Source organism: Oryctolagus cuniculus, chromosome 17 (genome assembly GCF_964237555.1).
Source record: "Oryctolagus cuniculus chromosome 17, mOryCun1.1, whole genome shotgun sequence".
NCBI lineage: Eukaryota > Metazoa > Chordata > Mammalia > Lagomorpha > Leporidae > Oryctolagus > Oryctolagus cuniculus.
The window spans coordinates 51387874-51414803 of record NC_091448.1 but is presented as its reverse complement, the minus strand read 5'-3'; the positions used below and the strand labels follow the sequence as shown (position 1 = coordinate 51414803).

General features: G+C 56.8%; 2 protein-coding genes across 11 annotated transcripts in view; both read left to right on the top strand.

Moving 5' to 3' along the window:
• The first annotated feature begins 247 nt into the window (after positions 1 to 247).
• Positions 248 to 15215, top strand: PLD2 (phospholipase D2). Of its 2 annotated transcripts, none has more exons than XM_070061293.1 (25): positions 248 to 382; positions 835 to 943; positions 1034 to 1164; positions 1256 to 1398; positions 1763 to 1868; positions 1958 to 2023; positions 2118 to 2176; positions 2302 to 2394; positions 2484 to 2636; positions 3093 to 3242; positions 9778 to 9861; positions 9990 to 10068; positions 10560 to 10670; positions 10964 to 11134; positions 11448 to 11574; positions 11734 to 11852; positions 11945 to 12058; positions 12155 to 12259; positions 12392 to 12480; positions 12572 to 12685; positions 13266 to 13315; positions 13576 to 13710; positions 13797 to 13950; positions 14196 to 14310; positions 14523 to 15215. In XM_070061293.1, exons 2-25 carry the CDS (start codon positions 835 to 837, stop codon positions 14745 to 14747), a joined length of 2802 nt encoding a protein of 933 aa, XP_069917394.1. In that variant the 5' UTR covers positions 248 to 382; the 3' UTR covers positions 14748 to 15215. The 2 variants fall into 2 exon arrangements, with proteins under 2 accessions (XP_069917394.1, XP_069917395.1); XM_070061294.1 differs by having other exon boundaries at positions 297 to 382; positions 1281 to 1398.
• Positions 15216 to 20561: 5346 nt separating this feature from the next.
• The window catches only part of MINK1 (misshapen like kinase 1), a 55536-nt gene continuing 49167 nt past the window's right edge, over positions 20562 to 26930 (top strand). For 6 of the 9 annotated variants that reach the window (XM_070061289.1, XM_070061291.1, XM_070061290.1 and 3 more), the window contains exon 1: positions 20563 to 20866. In XM_070061289.1, coding sequence (XP_069917390.1) covers positions 20810 to 20866 — 57 coding nt within the window. In that variant the 5' untranslated portion in view covers positions 20563 to 20809. Of the gene's footprint in view, positions 20867 to 26930 lie in introns of all 9 variants that reach the window. The other 3 variants (XM_070061288.1, XM_070061284.1, XM_070061283.1) reach the window with 1 other exon arrangement.

The following is a 26930-nucleotide window of genomic DNA, read 5'->3' as shown; positions in this document are numbered from 1 at the left end:
CGAGGCAGCGCAGCTGGTGGAGAGGCCAGCGCGGAGGGACGCGCGCGGTTGGAGCGCACACTGGGTGGCGACCGGGTGCCCTCGGACCGAGGGCACAGCCAGGCTGGGCGAAGGCGGCCCCCGGGCGGTGGGAGGTCCCCGGTCTCGCCGGGCCGGGCCGGGCCGGGCCGGGGCGGGCCGAGGGCGGCGAGGGCGGCGGGGGCGGGACGCGCTAGGCGAGAATCCCGCGGAGGGGAGGCCGGGGCCCGTCCCGCCCCCGAGGGCAGGCCCGAGCCCCGGCCCCGCCCCGGCCCGCTGGGGTGTGGGCACCGGCTCCGGCTCGCGTTCGCCTCCGCTTCCCTCGGCTCGCGAAACCGCGCGGGCGCCGGCTGGAGCTGCCAGGGTGAGGGGGCCGGGCTGGGGGCGCCGCGGGGGTGTCGCGCCCCGGAGAGCGGGCGGGGACGAGACCGGCTGCGACCGGCGGGGGCCTCTGACTCAGCCGCACGCTCAGATTGCAGGAATCTTCTCCCGGGCAAGGAGCGCGCAACTTCCTCATTCCCGCCGGGACCCCCGCGCTCGGCCGGCCTGGCCCGGCCCGAGCCGCGTTGGCCCCGCGCTCTCTGGTTTCTGCGCTGCCCTAGTTCGGGACATCCGGGCTGGGTTGGGTGTACCCCGGGGGCTCCGGTTCGCGAGAGGGCGGAGTTGAGGGATCCTGCATCCTGGGGTAGGGGATGGAGGTTCTAGCCGCGTCACGGGGAGGTGGCCGGGCAGGAGGAGGTGAGAGGCGCAGGTGCGAGGCTGGGGGGTGGGACCTGCAGGGCTGATCGCCCCCCTGAGGCGGCCCCGCATTCCTAGATGACGGCGACCCCCAGGAGCCCCTTCTCCTCTGGGGACGACCTGGACTCCAGCCAGTTACAGATGGAGCCGGATGAGGTGGACACGCTGAGGGAGGGAGAGGACCCAGGTACTCAGGATCAAGGCCCCCGGGGGAGGGGAGCCGGGGAGGGCTGGGGCCCTCCTGGGGGCTCCAGTCTTGGACTTTGTCTCCTCCCAGCTGACCGGATGCACCCCTTTCTGGCCATCTACGACCTTCAGCCGATGAAAGCGCGCCCCTTGGTGTTCGCCCCTGGGGTCCCTGTCACAGCCCAGGTGGTGGGCACCGAAAGATACACCAGTGGATCCAAGGTGGCCAGGCAGGCCCCGGGGTGGGGGGGTGGGGTGGGCGTGGCTTTGGCCAGAGGGGAGGGGACATGGATTCAGCGACTCACATCCTCAGGTGGGAACCTGCACTCTGTATTCAGTCCGCCTGACGCACGGTGACTTTACCTGGACGACCAAGAAGAAGTTCCGTCATTTCCAGGAGCTGCACCGGGACCTCCTGAGACATAAAGTCCTGATGAGTCTGCTCCCCCTGGCCCGGTGAGGGGAGCCCAGCTGCATGGGGAGGGCAGACGCCCCTCGACCCGCGGCAGCCATTGCTCCTTTCTGTGCAGCCCACCCCCAGGCACCTCCCGGCCCCCAACTCCCCTGACCCTGGTTACTAGGAAACTTGCCCTGCTCAGCTCTCCCTGGCTGCGGTTTCGTGCCAACATCTCAGCTGGGCTGGGTGCCCAAAGTGGCCTTGGCAGCCTCTCCAATCCCAGGACAGGGAGGTCTGCCTTGTGCCAGCCCCCTGACCTCCTCCCAGACCCCAGCAGCCCAGCCTGCCAGTGCCTTTGCCCCCACCTGCGCCTCCACACCAGGCTTGGGACAGGGCCTGACCCGCACCCCATCCCTTCCGCAGCTTCGCTGTTCCCTCTTCTGTGACCCGAGAGGCCACCAACAGAGAGATGCCCTCTCTACCCCGAGCAGGTCATGAGGGCTCCAGCAGACACACAGCCAGCAAGCAGGTGCGGCAGACACCTGGTTCCCTGGGAAGGCGTCCCTCTGTGCACGTGGCTCTGGTCCCACCTGTTTCTCTTTCCCATTCCCACTTCAGAAATACCTGGAGAATTACCTCAACCGCCTCTTGACCATGTCCTTCTACCGCAACTACCACGCCATGGTGAGGTCCCCGAGGGGACGATGGGCCTGGGTCCACGGGGCCACGAGGGACCAAAGGCCAGGGGGCTCCTCTGCACTTTCGTCTTCCTCTGCAGACAGAGTTCCTGGAAGTCAGTCAGCTGTCCTTTATCCCAGACCTGGGCTCCAAAGGATTGTGAGTGTGGAACACCCCTCCCCCAGCCGTCTGCAGCCCTCACTCCCCAGCCCTTCCCGCCTGAGAACGGGGCGGGCAGGGGGCTGCAGCCCTCATCCAGCGTCTCTTCCTGGTTGTCCCCACAGGGAGGGCGTGATCCGGAAGCGCTCGGGTGGCCACCGCGTCCCTGGCCTCACCTGCTGTGGCAGAGACCAAGTTTGTTATCGCTGGTCCAAGAGGTGGGGGTGGGGACTGAGCAGCTGAGCGGGGGCTGGGGGTGAGGAAGGGGAGCTGGCGGGCAGGGAGGAACCGGAGCCCTTCCGTCCAGGTGGCTGGTAGTGAAAGACTCCTTCCTGCTGTACATGACCCTGGAGACCGGCGCCATCTCCTTTGTTCAGCTCTTCGACCCGGGCTTCGAGGTACAGGTGGGGAAGAGGAGCACAGAGGCACGGTATGGGGTGCGCATCGACACCTCCCACAGGTGAGGGCTCCCCGGGGTGAGGGGACCCAACCTGCCACCCTCAGGGGGGTTCATGCGGGGCCGGGGGACTGTGGCAGAGAGGAAGGGAAGGCTTTTCCAGTGCCTGGGATCCAAGTAGTTTTGAACCTGGGAACTGGTCCAGCCACATGCTTGGGATGCTCTTACAGTCTGGGGCCAGAGAGAGCAGCCCCTGTAAGCCGGAGCGGGGGTGGGGGGGAGGGTGGGGGGGGCGTGCTCCCAGTGGAAGAGAAGCTCCCTTCTCATTTGCTCATTTGACGAACCTGAGTGCCTGAGCCAGGGCTGCTTGCTGGGCCCCGGCCAGGAGTTAAGTGTAGCCTGGCCCCACGGAGTCCTGATTAAGGACTAAGGGAGGAAGTAGGAAAAGGCTGAAACAGGGAGGTCCTTGGCAGGGTATGAAGGGCCAGGACCACTGGCCCCGTCCTCGTTCCCCTCCAGGTCCTTGATTCTCAAGTGCGGCAGCTACCGGCAGGCCCGGTGGTGGGCCCAGGAGATCACCGAGCTGGCTCAGGGCCTCGGCAAAGACTTCCTGCAGCTGCACCGGCATGAGAGCTTCGCCCCGCCCCGGCCTGGGACCTTGGCCCGGTGGTGAGACCCTGCTGTCCCTTCTGAGCCTGTGTGTGTGTGGCCTTCCTGACCCCCTGAGTTCTGTGGGTCCTCGGTCCTCTCTTATCCCTCTGACCCCTGCTGACCTCAGTGACCCTCCCTGACCTCCAGCCTCTTTAACCACACTGATCCCCCTGACTCCCCTCTGACCTTTCTGACCCCCAGGCTCGGTAATCTCCTCTGACCCCTGATCTCTCTGACCTCATACGACCTTTCAGATCCCCGCTACCACCCTGAGCTGCTCTCCGGGATCTCAGACCTCTCTGGTACATTTCTTCATTTAGTAAAGGTTTCCTAAGCACCTGCTATGTGTGGGACGCAGGCTTCTATGGTTGAGGGAAGTAAGTAATCCCATCATGAAATATCGTGATAGATGCAGGGCACCGAACACAGACTGGGGGCGTCTGCCCAGCGTGAGGACCTGGGGACAAACTTCTAGAAGGCAGTAACCTCAAGGCTTGCTTAGCAAGACAAAGAAGAGGCCGCAGGGCAGTGCAGGCAGAGTGGACAGAAACAGCCTGGCGGGTCTGGGATCCTTGAGGCCTGAATATGGCTACAAAGCAGGGAGCAGCTGTCGGAGTAGGGGCTGGGAGTCAGCAGCCTGTGCTGAGCTGAGGAGGGTGAACTTGATCGCTGGCTCTGGGGCGTCATGGAAGAATTTTTTTTTCTTGGGGGCGGTGTTGAGATTTTGCTTTTGTTTTAGTTCTTATTTATATGAGAAGCAGAGAGACACAGAGAGAGAGAGAGAACACGCGCGCTCCTATCTGCTGACTCACTTCCCAAATGCCCGAAACGGCCAGGGCTGGGATGAGGTCACATCCAGGAGCTACAGGCCCAATCCAGGTTCCCACGTGGGTGGCGGGAACTCGGTCACTTGAGCATCACCATTGCCTCCCAAGGTCTGCATTAGCAGGAAGCGGGAGTCAAGGCCAGAGACAGATATTGAACCTTGCCAGTCAGGTACGTTCTGAACGGTGCCTCATTTGGCCTGCAAATGCCTGTCCCACAAGTGATTGTCATTTATTTGAGAGGCACAGAGATATTAAGAGATAGAGACAGGGACACACACACACACACACACACACATACACATACAAGCTCCTATCGGTTCATTCTTTAAATGCCCACAACAGCCTGGGCTAGGTTGGGACTGAAACCAGGAACTGGGAACTCAATCCAGGTCTCTCACGTGGATGGCAGGAACCCAACTACTTGAACCATTACTGCTGCCTCTTGGGGTCTGCATTATAGTAGGAAGCTGCAGTTAGGAAATGGAGCTAGGAATTGAACCCAATTACTCCAATGTGGGATATGGGTGTAACTTTTAGCATAAGAATTGATAATATGTAATACTTGATAGTTGAGAAGTATTTACTGTATGCTGGGAATTAAGTGTTTTACACGTATGAGAGTACTTCCAAAAGTTCATGGAAAATGGAATTAAAATGTTATTTTAGCAAAAAAATTAGAAATCTATGCATGTAAGGATTCTTCAAAAAGTTGATGGGCCGGCGCCGCGGCTCACTAGGCTAATCCTCTGCCTAGCGGCGCCGGCACACCGGGTTCTAGTCCTGGTCGGGGTGCCGGATTCTGTCCGGGTTGCTCCTCTTCCAGGCCAGCTCTCTGCTGTGGCCAGGGAGTGCAGTGGAGGATGGCCCAGGTGCTTGGGCCCTGCACCCCATGGGAGACCAGGAAAAGCACCTGGCTCCTGGCTCCTGCCATCGGATCAGCGCGGTGCGCAGGCCGCAGCGCGCCGGCCGCGGCGGCCATTGGAGGGTGAACCAACGGCAAAGGAAGACCTTTCTCTCTGTCTCTCTCTCACTGTCCACTCTGCCTGTCAAAAAAAAAAAAAAAAAAAAGTTGATGACAAATGAGCAGTATGAAACAACCATCTATGGATTGTGGTTATTTTTGTACCACAAATAGTTTTTTTAAAAGATTTATTTATTTATTTATTTGAGAGGTAGAGTTACAGACAGTGAGAACAAGATACAGAGAGAATGGTCTTCCTTCTGTTGGTTCATCCCCCAAATGGCTGCTACGGCCAGAGCTATGCCGATCTGAAGCCAGGAGCCAGGTTCTTCCTCCTGGTCTCCCATGCAGGTGCAGGGCCCAAGCACTTGGGCCATCCTCCACTGCCTTCTTGGGCCACAGCAGAGAGCTGGACTGGAAGAGGAGCAACTAGGACTAGAACCAGGCACCTATATGGGATTCCATCACTGCAGGCGGAGGATTAGCCAAGTGAGCCATGGCATCGGCCCCCACAAATAGGTTTAAAAAAAAAAAATCCAGGGATGGGCCAGGCCAAAGCCAGCCTACAACTCCATCCTGGGTCTCTCCTGTGAGTGGGAGGGGCCCAAACACTTGGGGCATCCTCCGCTGCCCTCCCAGGAGTACCAGCAGGAAGCCAGATCAGAAGTGGAGCAGCCAGGACTCAAACCAGCACTCTGATGTGGGACGGTAGCAGTGCAAGCTGTGGCTCCACCGGCTACGCCACAATACTAGCCCCGGTGAACTTAGCTTTTAATTAGATTTTCCATGAATTTCTTGAAGTATCTTTTGTGTTAGCCTGTTGGATCTTCCCAACAACTTTATGAGGCAAGTACACCCGTTATTGCCATTTTACTCAGGAGAAAACGGAGCCCAGGAGAGATTAAGTAACTTGTCCAAGTTACAGAACGTTGTGAAGAGTGGAACCAAGGTTCAAATCCGTGTAGTCTGGGCTAAGACTGTTCCTAACTGCCATTCTAGACTACTACTTGTTAAACAACCAAATAGTACGACAGCTTATTAAGTAAACAATGGAAGGCCCTCCTCATGGCACAGTCCTTTACCTACCTCCCTTATTCTTCCCTCTACCCCCCAAATCCCATTTCTTCACCTGAAGAAACCCTGGCAAAAGTTCTGTGCGTGTGTGTGTGTGTGTTTAATTTATATGAAAGGCAGAGACAGAGAGGGAGATCTTCCATCTGCTGGTTCACTCCCCAAATGACCACAACAGCCAGGTCTGGGCCAGGCCAAAGCCAGGAGCCAGGAACTCCCTTTGGGTCTCCCACATGGGTGGCAGCACCCAAAGTACTTTCCCAGGCATGCTAGCGGGGAACTGGATTGGAAGTGGAGCAGCTGGGACTCAAACTGGCACTCGGCTATGGGATGCCGATGTTGCAAGTAGTGGCTTACCAGGCTGCCCCGCAACACCTGCTCCTGGCACCTGTGTAAGATGTATCTCCTAGAGCCTCTCCTGCATGTTTTTATATATGTGTGCATGCACATATGTTGCTTTTTGTTTTAACTTAAATGAAATCCTTCACCCTCTCCAGCTTATTTTGTTCACTTAATATATTTGAGATTAGACCTTTAAATTGTTTTCCATTTTTCATTCTTACAAACAGTGCTTTGATGAGCACAGTCTTTGAGGGTTTTATAGAATGCATTCCTAGAAAAATAATTACTGGGGCCAGCATCCCATATGAGTGTTAGTTCGAGTCCCGGCTGCTCCCCTTGCCATCCAGGTCTCTAATAGTGTGCCTGGGAAGCAGCAAAAGGTGGCCCAAGTGCTTAAGATCCTGTTACCCATGTGGAAGACCCAAATGGAGTTCCTGGCTTCTGGCTTTGGCCTGGCCCAGCCCCAGCCTTTGCAGCCATTTGGGGAGTGAACCATCAGATGAAAGATTCTCTCTCTCCCTCTCTTTTCCTCTCTCTCAATGTAACTGCCTTTCAATAAATAAATAAATATTCAAGAAAAAAAAAGAATTACTATGTGTATTTAATGGTATTAAAGGATCTGCACATTTACTATTTTGATAGATATTGCCAAATTTTTTTTCTAAAAGGATTATATAATTAACATATATCTCCATATATCTTCATAGTCTATGAGAACACTCACTTTCCCATATGCCATTACTGAATGTTACTAATTATATTAGCTTTTTTTTTTTTTTTTTGATAGAGTTCCCATCTGCTTGTTCACTCCCCAAATGCCCATAATAGCTGGGGCTGTGCCAAGCTGAAGCCAGCAGCCAGGAACCCACTCCAAGCCTCCTGCCTAGGTGGCAAGAACTCAGCCATCACCTGTTGCCTCCCAGTGTCGGCACTGGTAAGAAGCTGGGTTCAGGAGCTGAAGCCAGGAATTGAACCCAGGCATGTCAATGTGGGACACAGGCACTTTTTTTTTTTTTAAGATTTTAATTATTTATTGGAGAGGCAGAATTACAGAGAAAGGGAGAGACAGAGAAAAACGTCTTCCATCTGCTAGTTCACTTCCCAAATGGTTGCAGTGGCTGGAGCTAGGCTGGTCAGGAGCCAGGAACCAGGAGCCAGGAGCTTCTAGGTCTCCCATGCAGGTGCAAGGACCCAAACATTTGGTCCATCTTCTGCTTTGCCAGGCCATAGCAGAGAGCTGGATGGGACTAGAATTGGTACCCATATGGGATGCTGGCACTGCAGGTGGAGGCTTAGCCACAGGATTCAATCACCTTTTTTTTTTTTTTTTTTAGATTTATTTTATTTATTTGAAAGACAGAGTTACAGAGAGCGATAGAGACAGAAAGGTCTTCTATCTGCTGGTTCACTCCACAGATGGCCGCAATGGCTGGAGCTATGCTGATCCGAAGCCAGGAGCCAGGAGCTTCTTCTGGGTCTCCCACGCAGGTGCAGGGGCCCAAAGATACTTGGGCCATCTTCTACTGCTATCCCAGGCCATAGCAGAGAGCTGGATTGGAAGAGGAGCAGCCAGGACTCGAACTGATGCTCATATGGGATGCCGGCGCTTCAGGCCAGGGCATTAACTCACTGCACCACAGTGCCGGCCCAGGATTTAATCATCATCATCAATGCCAGCCACTAGGCCTGATGCCAGCCCAGTTTTAACTTTTGCCAATCTAGTGTTATTTCAGGGACAAGTGCTATGGTGCAGTTCAAGATGCCAGATGGAATGCTGGCATCTCATATTAGAATGCCTAGGTTCAAGTCCTAGCTCTACTTCTAATTCTAACTTCCTGCTAATGTACACCCTGGGGGGGCAGGAGGTGATGGCTCAAGTACTGCCACCCTTGTAGGAGACCCAGATGGAGTTTGGATTGAGTCCTGGCTCTGGCCTGGTCCAGCCCTGGTTATTGTGGCTTCTGGGGAATGAACCAGCAGATGGAAGATCTCTAGATGGCCGCAATAGCCAAATCTGGGCCAGGCCAGAGCCAGGTGCCAGGAGCTTCTTCTGGGTCTCTCAGATGGGGAGCAAGGGCCCAAACACTTGAGCCATCCTCCACTGCCTTCCCAGGCCATTAGCAGGGAGCTGGATTGGAAGTGGAGCAGCCAGGACATGAACTGATGCCCATATGGGATGCCAGTGTGTCGGGGGCAGGCTGTGGCTTTACATGCTGTCACAATGCTGGCCCGTTATTTAGTTTAAATTTCCATTTCTGTTGATTAGTGAAACTGAACATTTTCCCCTATGATTGGCTATTTTAACTTGCTCTGTGAACTGTCTGCTTCTTATTTGCTCATTTTTCAGTTGCTTTGTTACTGATTTGTTTGTATGATTTACTGAACACACTGCAAGGAAGCAGCAGGCAGGCAGGTTAGGTAGGGGTGACGACTGTTGCCTGCTTGTATGATATCAACCTTCTCAGCCAATTTCTTTCATTGATTGTGTCTCTAAAAAATTTATTTATTTGAAAGGCAGTGACAGAGAGGGAGAAAGAGAGAGACCTACCTGCTGGTTCACTGGCCATATGGCCACAACAGCCAGGTCTGGGCCAGGCCAAAGCCAGAAGCCAGGAACTCCATTCTGGTCACCCATATGGGTGGCAAGGGCCCAAGTAGCTGGGCCATCTGCTGCCCTCCCAGGCGCATTAGCTAAAGGCTGGATCAGAAGCAGAGCAGCTGGGACTCCAACCAGCACTCTGATAGGAGATGCCGGCGGCTCCGGGCGGGGGGGGCCTCGCCTGCTGCCCCACACGCCAGTTCCTGTGTCTTTATTCAGCTCATACTGGCAAACCTTAGTGGCAAAGCCCACGCTGATATATCTTTTTTTTTTTTTTTTTGACAGGCAGAGTGGACAGTGAGAAAGGGAGAGAGAGAGAGAGTCAGAGAGAAAGGTCTTCCTTTGCCGTTGGTTCACCCTCCAATGGCCGCCGCGTCCAGCGCGCTGCGGCCGTTGCACTGCGCTGATCCGATGGCAGGAGCCAGGAGCCAGGTGCTTTTCCTGGTCTCCCATGGGATGCAGGGCCCAAGTACTTGGGCCATCCTCCACTGCACCCCCTGGCCACAGCAGAGAGCTGGCCTGGAAGAGGGGCAACCGGGACTAGAACCCGGTGTGCCGGCACCGCAAGGCGGAGGATTAGCCTAGTGAGCCGTGGCGCCGGCCCTGATATATCTTGATGCCCTCTGACCTCCCTGCTCGTTTCTGATCTTTGACCCTGCTGTCACCTCTGACCCCTGACTGTCCTCCCACTTCACTCTCCAGAGCTTTCTGGCCCCTGACTCCCCTGACCTCCCTGGCTCGGCCTCCCCCCAGGTTCGTGAATGGGGCAGGTTACTTTGCCGCTGTGGCCGACGCCATCCTGCGGGCTCGAGAGGAGATTTTCATCACAGACTGGTGGTGAGTGGGGAAAGGCACTTGGGAGCTGGGGGGACCGGGCCCGCGGCCGATCAGCAGATGGGTGAGAGGAGAAGCAGCGGGGGAGCAGTGGCCTTGGCTTGTCCCTCACCACCTGCCCTCGCCCCTAGGTTGAGTCCTGAGGTGTACCTGAAGCGCCCGGCCCATTCGGACGACTGGAGACTGGACATTTTGCTCAAGAGAAAGGCGGTGAGGAGTGTGGTCAGGCTGCCGCCCAGGCATGGCGAGGTTTATGGGCAGAGGGCGATTGGAGACGCTGCAGTGTGGGAGGAAGAAGCGGATGCGAGGCTTCAGGGGAGGGGAACTGCCCGTCCTGGCACCTGCTCCCTCCTCCCTGAGCAGAACTGTCCTGCCCCCCCCCCCCCCCCCCCGGCAGAGGCTTCTCGCCTGGTCCCGTACAACTTCATTGTGTCACCTGGGTGTGTGCGTGTCCCTCTCTCTCACTACTTCCAGGGCAAGGCCCAGTGCCTGCCACGGAGGGGGCATGTGTGGATGTTGACGGACAGGAGGAGGATGTGTGGGTGAGATGGATGGATGGACGGATAGGAGTTGGGGAGGTCGAACGACAGCTGGGCAGGTGGCCGGATGGACGAACGGTAGATGGGAGATGAGCGGGTGCGTGACAGTTCGGGAAGGGTGGAAGTGGGCTCCTAGGATCTGATTCCCGCGCTCACCGCCAGGAGGAGGGTGTTCGTGTGTCCGTGCTGCTGTTTAAGGAAGTGGAATTGGCCTTGGGCATCAACAGTGGCTACAGCAAGAGGACGCTGATGCTGCTGCACCCCAACGTAAAGGTGGCTCCTGAGCCCGAGACCCCTCCCACAGCCGCCCTCTCCCCTCCCCCCAAGCCCAGAGACCCCTCCCCCAGCCACCCTCTCCCCTCCCCCTCAGCCCGGAGACCCCTCCACCTGGCTGCCCTCTCCCTCCCCCCCAGCCCAGAGACCCCTCCACCCGGCCGCCCTCTCCTTCCCCCCCAGCCCGGAGACCTCCCCCACCCGGCCACCCTCTTCCCCTTCCCCTCCCTCCCAACAGCCTCTACCTTCTCTCACTCCAACCCCGCTTCTTGTCTGCTCCACGCCTGCCCCAGGTGATGCGGCACCCAGACCAGGTGACGCTGTGGGCTCACCATGAGAAGCTGCTGGTGGTGGACCAGGTGGTGGCCTTCTTGGGGGGGCTGGACCTTGCCTACGGGCGCTGGGACGACCTGCACTACAGACTGACAGACCTTGACAACTCTTCTGAGTCAGCCACCGCCCAGGTAACCCCCCACCCCAGGTCCTCCTGAGCCCCACCCTGACTCCACATCGCTTCCCAGCTCCACTCCTTCCAGGCTCTTTCTGGAACCCCAAGAACCCCTCTGGAACATGTCGCAGCCCCTCCCCCATCCCTCTGAGGCTGCCCAGCGCGGCTGCAGGGAAGGCTGGGAAACCAAACTCTCTCTGCCTCATTCCTCCTCTCTGTGTCTCTCGCACTCTTTCAGTGCTCCTGTCTTCTCTGTGGCCCGGCTCGGTGTGGCCCCCGTGACCGTGACCTCTCCTTGCCCCCCTGCCTTGGGTGTGTTCCCCCTGCAGCCTCACCTGCCACAGCCAGACCCTGAAGCCTCCCCAGACCTGTCTCACAACCACCTCTTCTGGCTGGGCAAGGACTACAGCAACCTCATTGCCAAGGACTGGGTGCAGCTGGACCGGCCTTTTGAAGGTGAGGTCCTCTCCCCCGAAGCCCCTGAGTGCAGACAGCAGGGGCAGAAGCTGACACGGGGACTGGGACTGGGATGCGCTGGGTCCAGGCATCTCTCCGCCATGATCCTCCTACCCCCCTGCCCCAATCATCCATCCCTGACTCTCCCGGGACCCCCAGATTTCATTGACAGGGAGACCACCCCCCGGATGCCATGGCGGGACATCGGGGTGGTTGTCCATGGCCCACCTGCCCGTGACCTTGCCCGCCACTTCATCCAGCGATGGAACTTCACCAAGGTGCCTGCCCCTCCCACAGGGGCAGGAGGGAAGGAAGGAGGGAGGGAGCTGGGGACAGCCACCCCCTGCTGATGCTGCCCTCTTCACCTCAGACCACCAAGGCCAAGTACAAGATACCCATGTACCCCTACCTGCTGCCCAAGTCCACCAGCACTGCAAACCATCTCCCTTTCACCATCTCCGGGGGACAGTGCACCACTGTGCAGGTGGGGGCCCCACTTCAGCCCTGTCTCCCTGACGAGTGAGGCTCCCGGGCTTGCCCTCTCTGGGTTGGCACCACATCCTGTCCACCGTCCCTCCAGGTCCTGCGGTCCGTGGACCGCTGGTCAGCGGGCACTTCGGAGAGCTCCATCCTCAATGCGTACCTGCACACCATCCGGGAGAGCCGCCACTTCCTCTACATTGAGGTCTGCCTGGGGCGAGGTGGAGGATGTGCCGCGAGAGGGACCTGGGATGTCAGTGGAATCGCTCACCCAGGGCTGGCGTGGCTGGCGCTGGGCTGGGAGACTGCTGACGTCTGTCTTTGACCCTTGCCCCAGAACCAGTTCTTCATTAGCTGCTCAGATGGGCGGTCGGTTCTGAACAAGGTGGGCGATGAGATCGTGGACAGAATTCTGAAGGCCCACAAGTAAGGGGCGGGGGGCGGGGCTTACGCCCAGCCGGAAGGGGTGGGGCTTTAGGGTCCTGTCACCCACTGCTGACCCCGCCCCTCTCCCCAGCCAGGGGCAGCGTTTCCGGGTCTATGTGCTTTTGCCCCTGCTCCCTGGCTTCGAGGGCGACATCTCTACAGGCGGGGGCAACTCCATCCAGGCCATTCTGCACTTCACCTACAGGTGTTCCCCATCCCACCTGTGCCTCCCTCCTCACTGTCCTGACCCCTCCCACCTGTGCCTCCCTCCTCACTGTCCTGACCCCCTCCCACCTGTGCCTCCCTCCTCACTGTCCTGACCCCCTCCCACCTGTGCCTCCCTCCTCACTGTCCTGACCCCCTCCCACCTGTGCCTCCCTCCTCACTGTCCTGACCCCCTCCCACCTGTGCCTCCCTCCTCACTGTCCTGATCCCCTCCCACCTCTGCCTCCCTCCTCACTGTCCTGACCCCCTCCCACCTGTGCCTCCCTCCTCACTGTCCTGATCCCCTCCCACCTCTGCCTCCCTCCTCACTGTCCTGACCCCCTCCCACCTCTGCCTCCCTCCTCACTGTCCTGACCCCTTTCTGCTGGATCTTTGAGGGCCTTCCCTCCCCTCGCCGACCCCCACCCCCGCCTCTGCCTCCCTCCCCCGGCCTCCACATCCCTCTTCCCCCAGCCTCCACCTCCCTCCCCCAGCCTCCATCCCCCTCCCCTGCCTCCACCCCCCCCACTTCCGCCCCCCTACCCCCAGCCTCCACATCCCTCCCCTTTTTCTTGCCTCAGGACCCTGTGTCGTGGGGAGTATTCCATACTGCACCGCCTCAAAGCAGCCAGTGAGTGCTGGGGGCAGGGGGCTCGAGGCCTGGGCCCTGGGAGGGAGAGATTCTGGAGCTGGAGGCCTGGGGGTGGAGAGGAAGCTACCCTGGCCACAGGTGGCCTTGGACTGCGGGGAGAAGTATACAGGACCGTAGGGAGAAGTATACAGGCTGCAGGAACCAATTCTGAATGAGGAGAGAGGTGGGACAGGACGGCGCTGGCCCGCGGTAGGCACCTCTCATCTGCCCCCTCCCCTCCCTGGCCTTCCTATGCGCAGTGGGGACAGCGTGGCGGGACTACATATCCATCTGCGGACTCCGCACCCACGGAGAGCTGGGCGGGCACCCGGTCTCAGAGCTCATCTACATCCACAGCAAGATGCTCATTGCGGACGACCGCACAGTCATCATCGGTCCGTGCTGGGTGGGAGGGAGGGGGTGGAGGGGATGCGGTGTGGGTGGGTGGGCCCTGGCAGAGCGAGTGTCTGCACCCACCCAGGTTCTGCCAACATCAATGACCGGAGCTTGCTAGGGAAGCGGGACAGTGAGCTGGCTGTGCTGATTGAGGACACAGAGATGGAGCCGTCCCTCATGGATGGGGCCGAGTACCAGGCAGGCAGATTCGCCTTGAGTTTGCGCAAACACTGCTTCAGGTAGAGCCGGGTGCGGGGGTGAGGGGAGGCCAGGGCAGGGCGGAGGGGTGCAGGGAGAGAAGTATTTGAAAGATTTTCAGCACCAATGTTCAGACAAATCAAAGCTTTGCTGGCCTCATTCACGCTTATCTTACTGTTTCCTCTCACATCTGTTTTGAATTACCTGGGTAGGGACAACACAACCTTCTAGCACTCAGTCTCTGAGTATCCTAACCTGGTGCTGCTGGGACCCCTTTGTCCTGTAGTGTGATTCTTGGCGCAAATGCCCGGCCGGACCTGGATCTCCGAGACCCTGTGTGTGACGACTTCTTCCAGTTGTGGCAAGCAACAGCGGAAAACAATGCCAATATCTACGAGCAGGTGGGAGCTGAGGGGCGCTGGCCTGAGCCCCTCCACTCCGGCATTGTCAGAAGGGGGATGAGGGCCTGGGGGGAGGCCACTCTGGAGGAAGTCAGTGACCCTGGTCAGTGCTGGGGGTCTGGAGAGATGATCGGGGGCGGGGGCGGGGGTGGAGGAGTCCGGTTGGAGGAGTCCCCTCCAGCTGACTGGCCTCGGTGCCCCGTTGCCCACAGATCTTCCGCTGCCTGCCGTCCAATGCCACGCGCTCCCTGCGGACTCTCCGGGAGTACGTGGCCGTGGAGCCCCTGGCCGTGGTCAGCCCTCCCTTGGCCAGGTCGGAGCTCACCCAGGTCCAGGGCCACTTGGTCCACTTCCCCCTCAAGTTCCTGGAGGATGAGTCTTTGCTGCCGCCGCTGGGCAGCAAGGAAGGCATGATTCCCCTGGAGGTGTGGACGTAGCAGAGGCTCCGCTCGCTCGGGCAGAGGGCGCCGGCTGCCTGCTCCTTTACCCCAAGGACTGAGGGCCGTGCAGGCACAAGCAGTGTCCCAGAAGGTGCTGGGGAAGCCACTGAGGGCCCTTCCTTGAGAAGTGGCCAGAGGGGGCGCTCTCATCCCTGGGCAGAGGGGGATGGAGAGGGGTCCAGACGGCTCATCCGCCTTGCTGCCCAGCTCAAACCACTGCTGCTAGGACGTAGGGGGTGGGACTTCTCATTGCAGGAGGAGGGGCCTCCCCATCTCCCCCTTTCTCCTCCCGTCCTCTCCAACCCATTGCGGCCAGGGTGGAGGGGAGGGCAGGGCCCCTGCAGGCTGCACCCCACACGGGGATGAGGATGAGCACACACTAATTCCCTCCGCCAGCCTACTGACAGACACTAACTGTGTACCAGTGCAATAAGCATTTCATAAATAAACGTCTAGAAAAGCCCACGCCTGTCTTCCTGGAGGGCCTGAGTCCTTGTCGCAGCCACCCAGAGCACCAGTCCCCTTCCTACCCCACTCCTTTCTTCTGCATCCTGTCCTGGAGAGGGCTATAGGCTTGAGGTCAGGGAGAACAGAACTGAGCCTGAATCCTACACCTGTCACTTAGAAGCTGGGGGGTGGGGCATGGCGGTGAGGGTTTAGCCTAGCAGTGGCGATGTCCCACATCCGAGAGCCTGGGTTCAATGCCTGGACTCTTTGTCAGAGCCGACCCTGGGAGGCAGTAGTGATGGCTCAAATGATTGAGTTCCTGACACCCACATGCGAGGCCTTGATTGAGTTCCTAGCACCCAGATTTGGCCCCCAGCTCAGCCCTGGCCATTGCGGGCATTTGAGGGAGAGAATTGGTGGGACTTCTTGCTCTCTCAAATTTTCAACAATAAAAGATGTGGGGGCAGGTGTTGTGGTGCAGCAGGTTAAGTTGCCCCTTGGGATGCCTGCATCCCACATCAGAGTGCCTGGTTTGAGTCCCAGCTACTCTGCACGTCCAATCCAGCTTCCTGCTGATGTGCCTGAGAGGCAGCAGGTGATGGCCCCGGTCCTTGGGGTCCTGTAACCCGCACGGACACAGCTCCTGGCTCCTGACTTGAGTCTGGCCTAGCCCTGTTGCAGGCATCTGGGAACTTAATCAGTTGATGCAAAACTCATCTCTGTCTGTCTCTCCCTCTGTGTGTTTCCCCTTCTCTGTCATTCTGCCTTTCAATTAAATTAATTTTTTTAAACAATTGCTAACTTGCAAAACATTTAAAAAATAAAGAAGCCCGAAGGCCTTGTCAGGTTACTTCTCTGGGACTTGTTGATCCCAACTGGGAAATGAGAATATTTACACGATTGGTTCGTGTAAAGACTGGCACTGACTGCTGCACTACAACGAAGTCCCCACCCCATGGCATGTATGTTCTGGAGCCCCCCAGTCCAGGCCGGTAGCCATCTTCTGCTGCCTTCCCGGGCACATTAGCAGGAAGCTGGATTGGGAGATGAGCAGTCAGGATTCGCAATGGTATTCAGATATGAGATGCCGGCATCGCAAGCGGCAGCTTAACTTGCCGTGCCATAATGCAGCCCCCTGGAATATTTTTTTTTAATATTTATTTATTTATTTGAAAGAGTTACACAGAGAGAGGAGAGGCAGAGAGAGAGAGAGAGAGATCTTCCATCTGCTGGTTCACTCTCCAGAGAGAGAGAGAGATCGATCTTCCATTTGCTGGTTCACTCTCCAGATGGCCACAAAGGCTGGAGCTGCGCCGATCCGAAGCCAGGAGCCAGGAGCTTCTTCCAGGCCTCCCATGCGGGTGCAGGGGCCCAAGGACTTGAGCCATCCTCTGCTGCTTTCCCAGGCCATAGCAGAGAGCTGGATCAGAAGTGGAGTAGCCGGGACTCGAACAGGCGCCCATATGGGATGCCGGTGCTTCAGGCCAGGGCGTTAACCCGCTGTGCCACAACGCCGGCCCCTGGAATATTTTTCAATTGGAAAAAGGTTAGCACCACTTGGTGGAGTTGGTGCTGAGTGATGTGGCACCGCCGGCTGCGCCTGTGCATATCACACCCACACCTGCCCACCTCTCCTGCCTCCCTTGGGCCTTCTGCTGGGCTGGGCACCTGCTGGAGGGTCTGGTTTTTAATCTTTTAATGTAAGCCTCAGTTTTTGTAATTATTGACTCTTGAGAACATTTTTCAACAATTCACCTGTCAATAAAGCTTAGACACCAGTTTTTAAAAAAAGAGAAGAAGGAAAAGTTTAGCATAGGTGCTGGATCATGCCTGCAAGCCCTCCAGAAACAGGACAGAACAGAGGGGCACAGAGTGAGGAATTCCGGAAGCCTTCTTGGAGGAGGGGTGTGCCGGGGGCATGACGACAGAAACAGAGGGCGCTCTGTGGCCCGTCCTCTCCTCAGAGTCCAGCCTTCCCGCTCTTTGAAGAAGCAAGAAGTCCCCTCTCCCACACACAGCCTAGCAGTCTCTGGGTGCTAATTGGCATTCTGTTAATTAGCCTCATTGTCAGCACTTAAGTGCCTCTATCCCTGGGGGTGCCATTACCTCGTTAACTGGGGTTGGATGGAGGTAACAGCGGCCCCAGGCTGGGCCAGCCTGCCCCTCCTTAGTCCTGGAGTTTCTAGAACAGACGCCAACAACAGTGCCTGGGAGAAAAGCAAGAGAGCTTGGAATCCCAAGAGCGGCCTGCAGAGAAGGAATCCAGCTCCCTGGGGTGGGTGGGAGGCCCCAGGACGTCTAGGCCTGAGCAAAGTGTCCAGTCACCCTCCAGGGGCCCTGTGATTAGTCTCACATTTAACATTTTCACTGTTCTTGATGCCACTCCGTCCATCACTTTGTCTCTTTTTAAGTTTTTATGTGAGCAACTTCAGATATATAGAGAATAGGTTAATGAACCTGCATAGCCATCCTGGAAAATGGGGTTGAAAGATAAATTTTAAATTTTTATTTATTTACTTTCATTTTATTTGAAATGTTGGAGGGTGGGAAGGGTGGGGAGAGAAAAATCTATCTGCTGGTGCACTCCCCAAATGTCCACAATAGCCAGGGCTGGGCCAGGCTAAAGCCAGCAGCCTGAGTCTCAGCCCAGGTCTCCCAGTGGGCGACAAGGACCTAAGTACTGGAGCCATCACTGCCGCCTCCCAGGGTGCACATCAGCAGGAAGCTGAAATTAGAAGTGGAGCCAAGACTTGAACGCAGGGAGTATGGGAGGCAGGCATCCTAAGCGCCGTGTTAACCACGGCACCAAATGCCTGGCCTGCAAAAGCCCACCCTAGTAAGTTTATTTTGATGCAAAGATTTTGAAAACCATGCAGCTTTTTTTTTTTTAAGATTTATTTATTTATTTGAAAGAATTACACAGAGGCAGAGAGGGAGAGAGAGAGAGAGGTCTTCCATCCACTGGTTCACACCCCAGATGGCTGCAATGGTGGAGCTGTGCCGATCTGGAGCCAGGAGCTTCTTCTGGATCTCCCACACAGGTGCAGGGGCCCAAGGACTTGGGCCATTTTCTACTGCTTTCCCAAGCCATAGCAGAGAGCTGGATTGGAAGTGGAGCAGCCAGGACTCGAACCAGCGCCCAAATGGGATGCCAGCACTTCAAGTGATGGCTTTATCCACTACGCCACAGCGCTGGCCCCACCGTGCTGCTTTTTTATAACACGTGTTTTCCCATAATCTTTCGAAGGCCCCCTCCCATATACGTCCTGGTATGCATACTCCGGCTTCAATGACCACCAGCACAGGGCCAGTCTTGTTTCCTATCCTTGTCACCCCCTAGATTGCTTCGCTTCTGGAGTCTTGGGTGGCCAATTATCCCATCCCCATGATCTTGGTTTGCTCATTCATTTGTTTAGTATCTCTCCACTAAACACTCTATTAGTCAGGCATTAATAAATTTATTAAGGACCTAGTACATGCCAAGTGCTTTACATACATAATTTTATTTTATCCTAATGTCCCTATTATTATCTTCATTTTACAGTTGATTAGAATTGAGCCTCGGAGAGGTTAGTAAGTTGTCTAAAGCCCTAACTTCAAATTGTTTTTTCCTACTAGCCTATGGTCTTGGCCTTGAACTATTACAGTGCCCACTCAGATAACAGATGCCTTCATTAAGTTAATGAAGGCATCCTCGCGTGGGTGCCAGGTCCTGTGCTGAACAAGATCGTTCCTGCCTTGAAGGAGATTCAAGAGAAATTCACAGTTCAATGTGTAAAATGTTACTTTGGGCTTAAGCCAGACAGCTAATCCAGAAGAACCAAACGGGTGTAGTGGGTCCACAGAGGCTGCAGGGAGAAGGCAGTGTAGACCCACAGGACAAAGCAAAGGACGGCAAGAGCTGGCAGGGTCAGGAGGCTGGAGGCTATTCCAGGGAGAAGAGACAGTAAGTACAACAGCCACAGGAGAGTGTGCCGAGTTCTGGGAACTGAGTGGTATTTCAAACAGCCAGAACATGTGAAGTTGAACATTGGGGTACCGAAAAATAAAGAAGGAGAAGCAAGCAGCATCCGGACAGGTCTTCGAAGAGAGCAGCTGTTAGCAAGCGTCTTACACAGAGGAATACGGTCAGGTTTCAGTTTTACAGAAATCACTCTGTGGCCAAGTAGGATGACAGAGAGTGGAAGTGAACGGGGCCGGTGGCTCGGGTAAGGAAAGTAAATGACCCGGGAAGGGAGGAGAGCAAGCCTGGATGTGCACCCAAAAGTACCAAGCAGGGTCGCGGAGGGAAGGCATTCAGCACTTTTCCAAGGACCTTTCATTCAAACCCTCCTAGGTGAGGTTTAACACCAAGGCTGGCGGGAGGTTCAGAGGTGGTCGAGCTGGGCAGAGACCCTGACGGTCCTGCAGTCTGCTCCCTCAGTTTCAACAATGAAGGAAAAACCCAGAGCAGCAAAGCCACTTGCTCAAGGTTGAACAGCAAGCCAAGGCAGAAGGAGCCTCCTTGTTCTTACCAAGTACTACCAGCCTCCCGTGAGGCGGTGGCTGCAGGTGCTGCTCCAACACGACCAGATCTAAGGTGATCCGAGCAAGACTGGCAGGGATTAGAGAGTCTCCTCCTCCTCCTCTCTGTCACCTCTCCCCCACGCACAACTCCAGTGATCGGTCAATGAATAATTGTTGGAACAGTGCCTTTGCGCACCGCACTTTGAGACATGCAGGGTTTCGGGTCTGACGTAGGATCTCCCATCCTGAGATCTGAGGTACCCCTTCCTCCGCCGGGGACGGGAGTACAGGGTCTTCCTGAGGCATCCACTGTCCCCCGCCACCACCCCAGTCCCCAACTCCCACGTGGTTCCCACAGCCAAGTTCTCACGGAGAGGCCCCTCCCTTGGCGGCTCCACTGTTGCCATGGCAATTGGGTGGGTGGACAGCCCGTCCTATCTAGAGGCCACCCAGCCTTCGCGTGGGGAGTTACCATAACAACTCCCCTAGTAATGGAGGGGGCTGGGTCCCGCCCCCCTTCCCCCGCAAATAGGGAGGTGGGTGGTTTGACTGGCAGCCGGGCACACGAAAGGAGGGAAAGGGAAGGAAAGGCGTCAAAGGAAATCTTAGAAGGAAACAGGAGGGAGAAAAGGGGGAAAAAAAAAATTAGGGGAAAGAAACGCGTGTGCGCACGCGCGCCGGCTGGTGGGCGCGCACCGCGGCCGCCTCGGCCGCCGCCCACTTCTTTCACGCCAGGCTCGCGCGGTCGCTCGGTCCTCGCGCGCGCCTTTCGCCGGCTCTGCTGCGCCTGCGCGCAGGTGTCGGCGCCTAGGGGGAGGGGGAACCCGGCGCGCTCGCGTCACGTTCGCTCTTCCACCCTCCCGGGGCACGGCCGCTCCGCGCCTGCGCAGGAGAGGCGGGAGGCTCGGGTTGCAGGCTCCGGGGCGATAGCTCCTGTCAGCCGGTGGGTCGGTCCTCCCGCCGGCCCTCCCCCTCCCCGGTCTCCGGGGGAGGCGCGGTGGAGCCCGCCCCCAAGGTCCCCCGATGGGGGAGAAGCGGCGACGGCGGCAGTGGAATAACCGAGCCGGAGCGTGAGCGGCCCCGGGGCGCCGTTCCCCGCGGAGGCCATGGGCGACCCAGCCCCCGCCCGCAGCCTGGACGACATCGACCTGTCCGCCCTGCGGGTGAGCGCGCCGCCCCCCAGCCTCGCCCTGGTTCGCGTCCTCGCTGCAGGGGAGGGAGCGTGCTGGCTGCGCGCCTCACGTGCTAGTCGGGCGCCCCCTCCACCGGCCGCTTCCCAGCCCTAGGCGACCCTCGCCTCTTTCCCGGGCTCTCGCGGCCGCCGGGCCCCCGCCCTCTGCTCCCCTTCTCTCTCCACTCGCCGCAGGTTCTGGGAACCGGTTCGGTCTCCACCCTGGGGTGCCCCGCCCCCACACTTCCCTGCCACCCCTGCCTCTACTCTGGGGCCCGGGAACCCCCTCCTCCGAAGTGTTTGGAGTCACCTGCAGGGGCTCCATGGCGGTCCCCTTGCCCTTACTTGGCTCTCCCCTGCCCCCCCTTCCTCGGCTCCCAGGATTTTTGACTTTGCAAGTGTCTTGACGAGCCTCCCCCTCATCCGTCTTTCTCCTCCTGGCCTGCCCCCTGAATCGCGTCTCTTCCCCGGTCGGAATCGCAGCTCCCCGCTCCCCTCCTCCCTCCCGCGGGCTCCCCTGTGGTCCCAACGTCCAGTTGCCCCTGGCTGTGCCTGCGCTCCTGTTTCAAGTGCAGCCGGCCAGCAGTCCAGAGCCAGGCATTTCCGGTCTCAGGGTCCCCGAGTATTGCATTACCCACTCCGCAGCGCCGTGAGGCCGGGACCCAGACAAGTGCAGCGGGGGAGGAGGGCAGACGTCTCTTTTAAGTAACTCCAGCACCGGGCCGGGAAGAGAATGTTTACATACATGGACACACACACACACACACACACACACGCGGCCTGTGGTTTGGAAAAGCTGCGGTTATGTGTATGTTGGGGGGGCGCTAATTATAATTAGGAAAGGGGTTGAGTGGAAACAAGAGCAGCAGACATCGCTTGCAAATACCATTTCTTGTCCCACGTGGGGGCACTTGCAGGCTCCTCTGAAGGAGCTCTGGCTGCCCTCCTGTGTGTGTGTGCTCCTTCCCCACGCAGCTTTGGCTTAAGGGCAATTCGCTGATTTCAAGGTGAACACTCCAGACTGCCAGGTGGTGTTGGATCCCGTGCCCTTCCAGCTTGCTCAACAGGCCAAGGTGTGGGGACAGCAGGATTTCCCATCTGTGGGCGAGCTGCTCGGGAGGCCCCCGTGCCACCTGGCTCCTGGCTTTCGAATTAGCCAGGGAACGTGGCCGGTAGTGGGAAAAGGCGGTCAGCCAGGCAGCTGCCCCGGATATGACTAGAGGGGAGAGGGGAATTGAAGAGAGCAGAGTCATGTTGTTAATTGGGTTTCTCCAGGTGACACAGTTTTTCTCCTGCCATTCAGGTCATAATCCCTTTGGTGCCAGGGAGGGAGACTGAGCCTGGCCTTTCTGTGCGTCCTGATGTTGGGGACAGGGGCCGCCGGCCTCAGGAGGGAGATCAGTAAGGGCAGCTTAGCCTGGCTTTAAACTGGGGTGCTCAGGTGGGTCGGGCTATAAGCTGGAGACGCGGGCTGTGAAGAGCAGTCTGACTGCACTCCACCCGCCCCGCCCCGGTTGCTGATTAACTCTAGGTGCAGGTTCCTGTGGCTGTGGAGTGGAAATGCAGCACAAAATAGGTGGGTCCAGGCCATGACCTCTGCTTTGAACCTGTGGCACTCTGCTTGGGCTTCTCCTTCCTTGTAGCCGCTGGTAGTTTGGTCTGGGCCCCCAGTGTGGGTTTCCCGGTGATTAGCTACCCTCTGACCCTGCGCGTGGTATTTCCCTTCTGGGCTCGCCTGCTTGGGTCGCCTTCTGCCACTCTGTCCTCTCTCCTCTCCTAGCAGACCCGTTTCGGGGCCGTCCCTCTCTCTGTCCTGCCTTCTGCTCCTGAGGAAATACTCTGCCTCCCCCTGTAGCACCCCAGTATTCCAAGGCTTGGGGGAGAGCTGTGCTGGCTCTGCAACGGAGCTGGAGAGGGCCTGCCCTCCCTTTCTCAGGGCCTGTCCCTGCACTCCGCCTGGGAGAGCTGCCGTGGCTCTGTTGGGCAGCCGGCGCCTGGCTGGCGACCTGGACAGTGAGCAGCGAAGTGTACCTCCCTTTGCTGCATGGGCTTGCGTTGGGGGCCAGGGAGGGTGGGGGGGGGAGGAACTTAGCTTTATTAGCTGGCCTTGAAGAGCCCCAGGTGCCTGCCTCTCTCCTCTTGTTTCAAGCTAGGGCTTGGTTTCTAGCTGGTGTTGAGAATCATATAGTCTCATATTCGGGAAGATTGAATTGCAGTCATCTCTTAGCCGAATGTGGGGAGCCACATGTGACCTCCTGGAGGTGCCGTCTCTCCCACCAGCGCAGTAGCGTGGTGCAGTGGGGAGAATTGTGGGGTTTGGCACTGCAATCTTGAGGTCCAGTCCTGGTCTCCTGACTTCCTGTGCCACCTGGGCCTTGCTCCCCCTTCATCCCTTACTTATTACAGATTCTACACAAAGCCATTTTCTCATCTGTGTAGTGGGGATGGGCGTAGTATTGAACTCGGGGTGGCTGATGAGTAAATGAAATATTGCTCATTAAGGACTTAGTCGTTCCTGGCTCACAGTGACCATATATGCCTGGCCCTTAGTGTCGTTGTTACCAAATGGCAGTCAGGGAAGCCTTCCAGCACAACGGTATTCAAAAGGGCACCCCCTCCCTGCTTCGTTTGTAGAGAAAATTTTAATAAAGTACTTCAAAAAGTTCATGGAAAAGTGGAATTAAAGGGAAAGTTTATTTGGGTGCAAATATTTTGAAATCCATGCATAGTTTTCTCTGAATTTTTGAACATCCCTCATATGCCTGGATTTTAACAATTTTTGGTACCCAAACACACATTTAATTCCATTTTCCAGAAAGCTTTTGAACTGCTCTTGTATATAATGGCATTTCCTTTGTCTACTTTAAAATCATTCTTCATCATGTTTGTCACCAACAGCCGTATATATTTATTTCTGACAATCTCGACGAAAATATAAGTTAGTGAAAGCTAGGATTTGGACTGAGTTGTTTATTTTTGTACACCCAGTTCTTAGGACAGTTTTGTATGTAGTAGGGGCTCAAATGTTTGTTGAGTGAGTACATGCTAGAACTGGCGAGAGATCTTAGCACGATGCTTGCTTAGAGAACATTTTCCATAAATGTCAGGCTTGGTAGGCTTCCTCTCGCTCCTCTTTTCTAAGCACATAAAGACATTATCTTTTCTTTTCGGAGGTGTCTTTGGAATCAGACTTGGTGTGGTGGTAAGCAGAGCCCTGGACTCCTGTCTGGGCAGTGCCTTGCAGTAAAGTTAGGAACGTTCAAGAGGAAACATGGGCTTCCCGTTCCCAGCCTTCCCTGTGTCCAGGCTTGGTTCCGTTCCAGGAGCAGCTCTTGGCGTCTCGCAAAGGCTGAGCGGAAGCAGATGCGCCGAGGAAGGGCCAGACCCCAGGCTGACCCCCTTCCTTCTGCACTGCTCCCTCTGGGTGACCCATTTCATCCGTCAAACAGCTTCTCGGTACTGTCTGCCCGGCTGGAAGTTTTAGACTGCAGTGTCCTTGACGCTGTGGCGCTGCACTGCGTGCTGCCCGGCGGAAACATCGTGGAGCACATGCAAGGAGGACTTGTTGCTAGGAGGTGGCTGCTGACAGAGATGTTCTTTTTCCAGTGATTTGATGTTGTTGTGTCTGTTCTCTGGAGCAGCCCTTCTCCTTCCCTTGCTCTCCACGCGGCTGTGGAGCCAGCAGCACTTGGAAGGCAGGCAGTTCTGGGCATGTATCTCAAGGCTGCTGAGCCGCGCGGGGCTGCTGCTGTGTTCGGATGTGCTCGCTGGCCAAGTGTCGACGGCAGATGCCTCCGGCGGGGGACTGGAAGGCTGACCGCCTGCAGCAGACATGGGGGCGTTGACAGTGACTTTGTCCCTGGAGAACTGCGGGGTAGGAGGGGGGCGAGGCATTTGGAAAAAGGTGAAATGCTGCTTTGGCGAAACGATGGAAGGCAGAAGGCAGGGGATTTTTCCGACCCTAGGTGTTCAGCTGTTCTCCAGACGGGGAGAGACGCCACCACCCTTTATGCTCCGGGACGGGACTGGTCACCGTAGCCCTTAGTGGTCTGTGGAGGGAGTATTCCGGAAACATGAGCTTTTGGACAGTTGAGATAGAAAATACTAAAAAGGTCAGCAGGAGAGCCTGCTGCCCCACCCCTTCACTGCCGCCCCAGGACCTCAGAGAACTCACCCGATTTAAACCTGACCTCCCCTGCTGTCACCTTTGAACTGTGTGGCTGAGACAGGATGACACAGGCAGCTGGGACAGGTAATAAAACATCCTTGTTTGTCATTGAGGGGACAAGATGGCAGGAAACGCGTAACTACTCATGATGCTCCTCTGCTCGGTCAGTCTGTAAATAAGGAGTCCGTACCCTTTCAGTGCTAAACAGTCCCGGGCTGCTGCAGCTCCCAGAAGCCGTGTGAGAGCCTGCCTGCACAGTCTTTCATCTTCAAGCAAAGCTGAATCGGGGAAAGTTGTCAATACCATCCTCTACTGTGTCCGTCCGTCACCAAGCACTGTCGGTGCACTGTGTTGAGTCTGGTCTGGGGACTGTGGGAACGTGGCGGTATGGGGACTGTGGGAACGTGGCGGTAGTGTGCCCAGCGTGACACCAAGCCATCGACCAGAGCTCTGGGAGCTTCCAGCTAAGAGAAATGCCTTGGTCAGCATGGGCTAGCCTTTGCTTAAGTGGTTCCTGTGTTCCTTAAATCTTGGAATCCTCAAGGTTGGGACATTTTTGTTCAATCTGATTGCCACAAGTTACCGTTGTCAGCAGTCAGTCATCTTGAAATCTGGGGCTCAGCCCCCAACTCTCTCAGCACCCACTCTACCACTATCTCTCCAGTCTTTCCTCCCCTACGTGGAAAAAGATAGAACAGAAATGCATCCGGTTAACAAGTTGACACTGAAAATGTTTCTTTACTCACAGATTCTAGGAAGACGCAAAGGCGTTGTTTGGTGGAAGACTTGCCCGTAGTTCACACTTGTTCTCTTCTCTCTCCTCTTGCTGACAGTCTCCCAACCAGGCTGTCCTTGAGTCTGGTTCTCCCACCTGTAGAGGGTGATTGGAAAGGTACTGGAGGCTTTTTGTTTTCACTAAGGGTAGGGACTGGTGGAGGGAAGAGAGAGGAAAAATGGAATTGTAGTGATCCAAGGAAACCCTTGAAGATTCTGTCCAGTGGCCAGGTGGTATAGGGATGTGTCTGCTCGCTGTGGGTGAGGATCTAGAACTAGACACAGAGATACAGTGTGAACAAGGCAGACCTGGTTCTTCTACAGGCTAGTACTAGGATGGGACACCAGGTGACTGTCTATAATTACAAGCCATGATAAGAACTGTAGGAAAAAAACTTAAGCAGCCATGAACACATATAACAAGGATTTTACTTTAAAAAAATTATTTTCATCTCCTTGAAAGGTATAGCAACAGGGAGAGAGAGCTCTGCCATCCATTGGCTCGCTCCCTAAGTGCCTGTGTCAGCCAGTGCTGCGCTAGGCCAAAACCAGGCAGCAGGTCTCCCGCCTGGGTGGCAGGGCCTGAGCACGTGAGGTGTCGTCCGCCTCTTCCTAGGGTTGCAATAACGGGAAGCTGATCAGAAGCGGAGCAGCCTGGACTGGAGCCAGCTCTAGAGTGTGGGATGTGGGTGTCCCAAGTGATGGCCTAACCCTCTGTACCACGATGTCCACCCCTGTTTTTATTTTTTACGGTTTTTTGGTTGGTTGAGATGTAGGTCTTATCCAGGACGAGTCAATAGAGGTGATTCAGCAGGTAGACGCCGGAACTGGGAAGCCCTGGAACGGAGCCTCTCTCAGGGTAGAGCTTCGGATCAGCAGCCGAGGGCCAGGAGCCGCAGGAGGGGTGGGAGCTCCAGGCTTAACTTCCTCCACCGGATTTCTTCTGACCCTGCCCGTGGGAGGGAAAACAATGTTTCAGAAGGAAAGGACAGGGACCACCGCTGTGGTGTAGCAGGTAAGGCATCCCACACGGGTGCCAGTTTGTCTCGGCTGTTCCACTTCCAATCCAGCTCTCTGCTGTGGCCGGGGAAAGCAGTGGAAGATGGCCCAAGTC

Coding starts and splice junctions, on each gene's coding strand:
- PLD2 (XM_070061293.1), top strand. CDS start 835: ATGACGGCGACCCCCAGGAGCCCCTTCTCCTCTGGGGACGACCTGGAC. Junction 2,395..2,483: donor TGTTATCGCTGGTCCAAGAG/GTGGGGGTGGGG, acceptor CCTTCCGTCCAG/GTGGCTGGTAGTGAAAGACT. Junction 2,637..3,092: donor CGCATCGACACCTCCCACAG/GTGAGGGCTCCC, acceptor GTTCCCCTCCAG/GTCCTTGATTCTCAAGTGCG.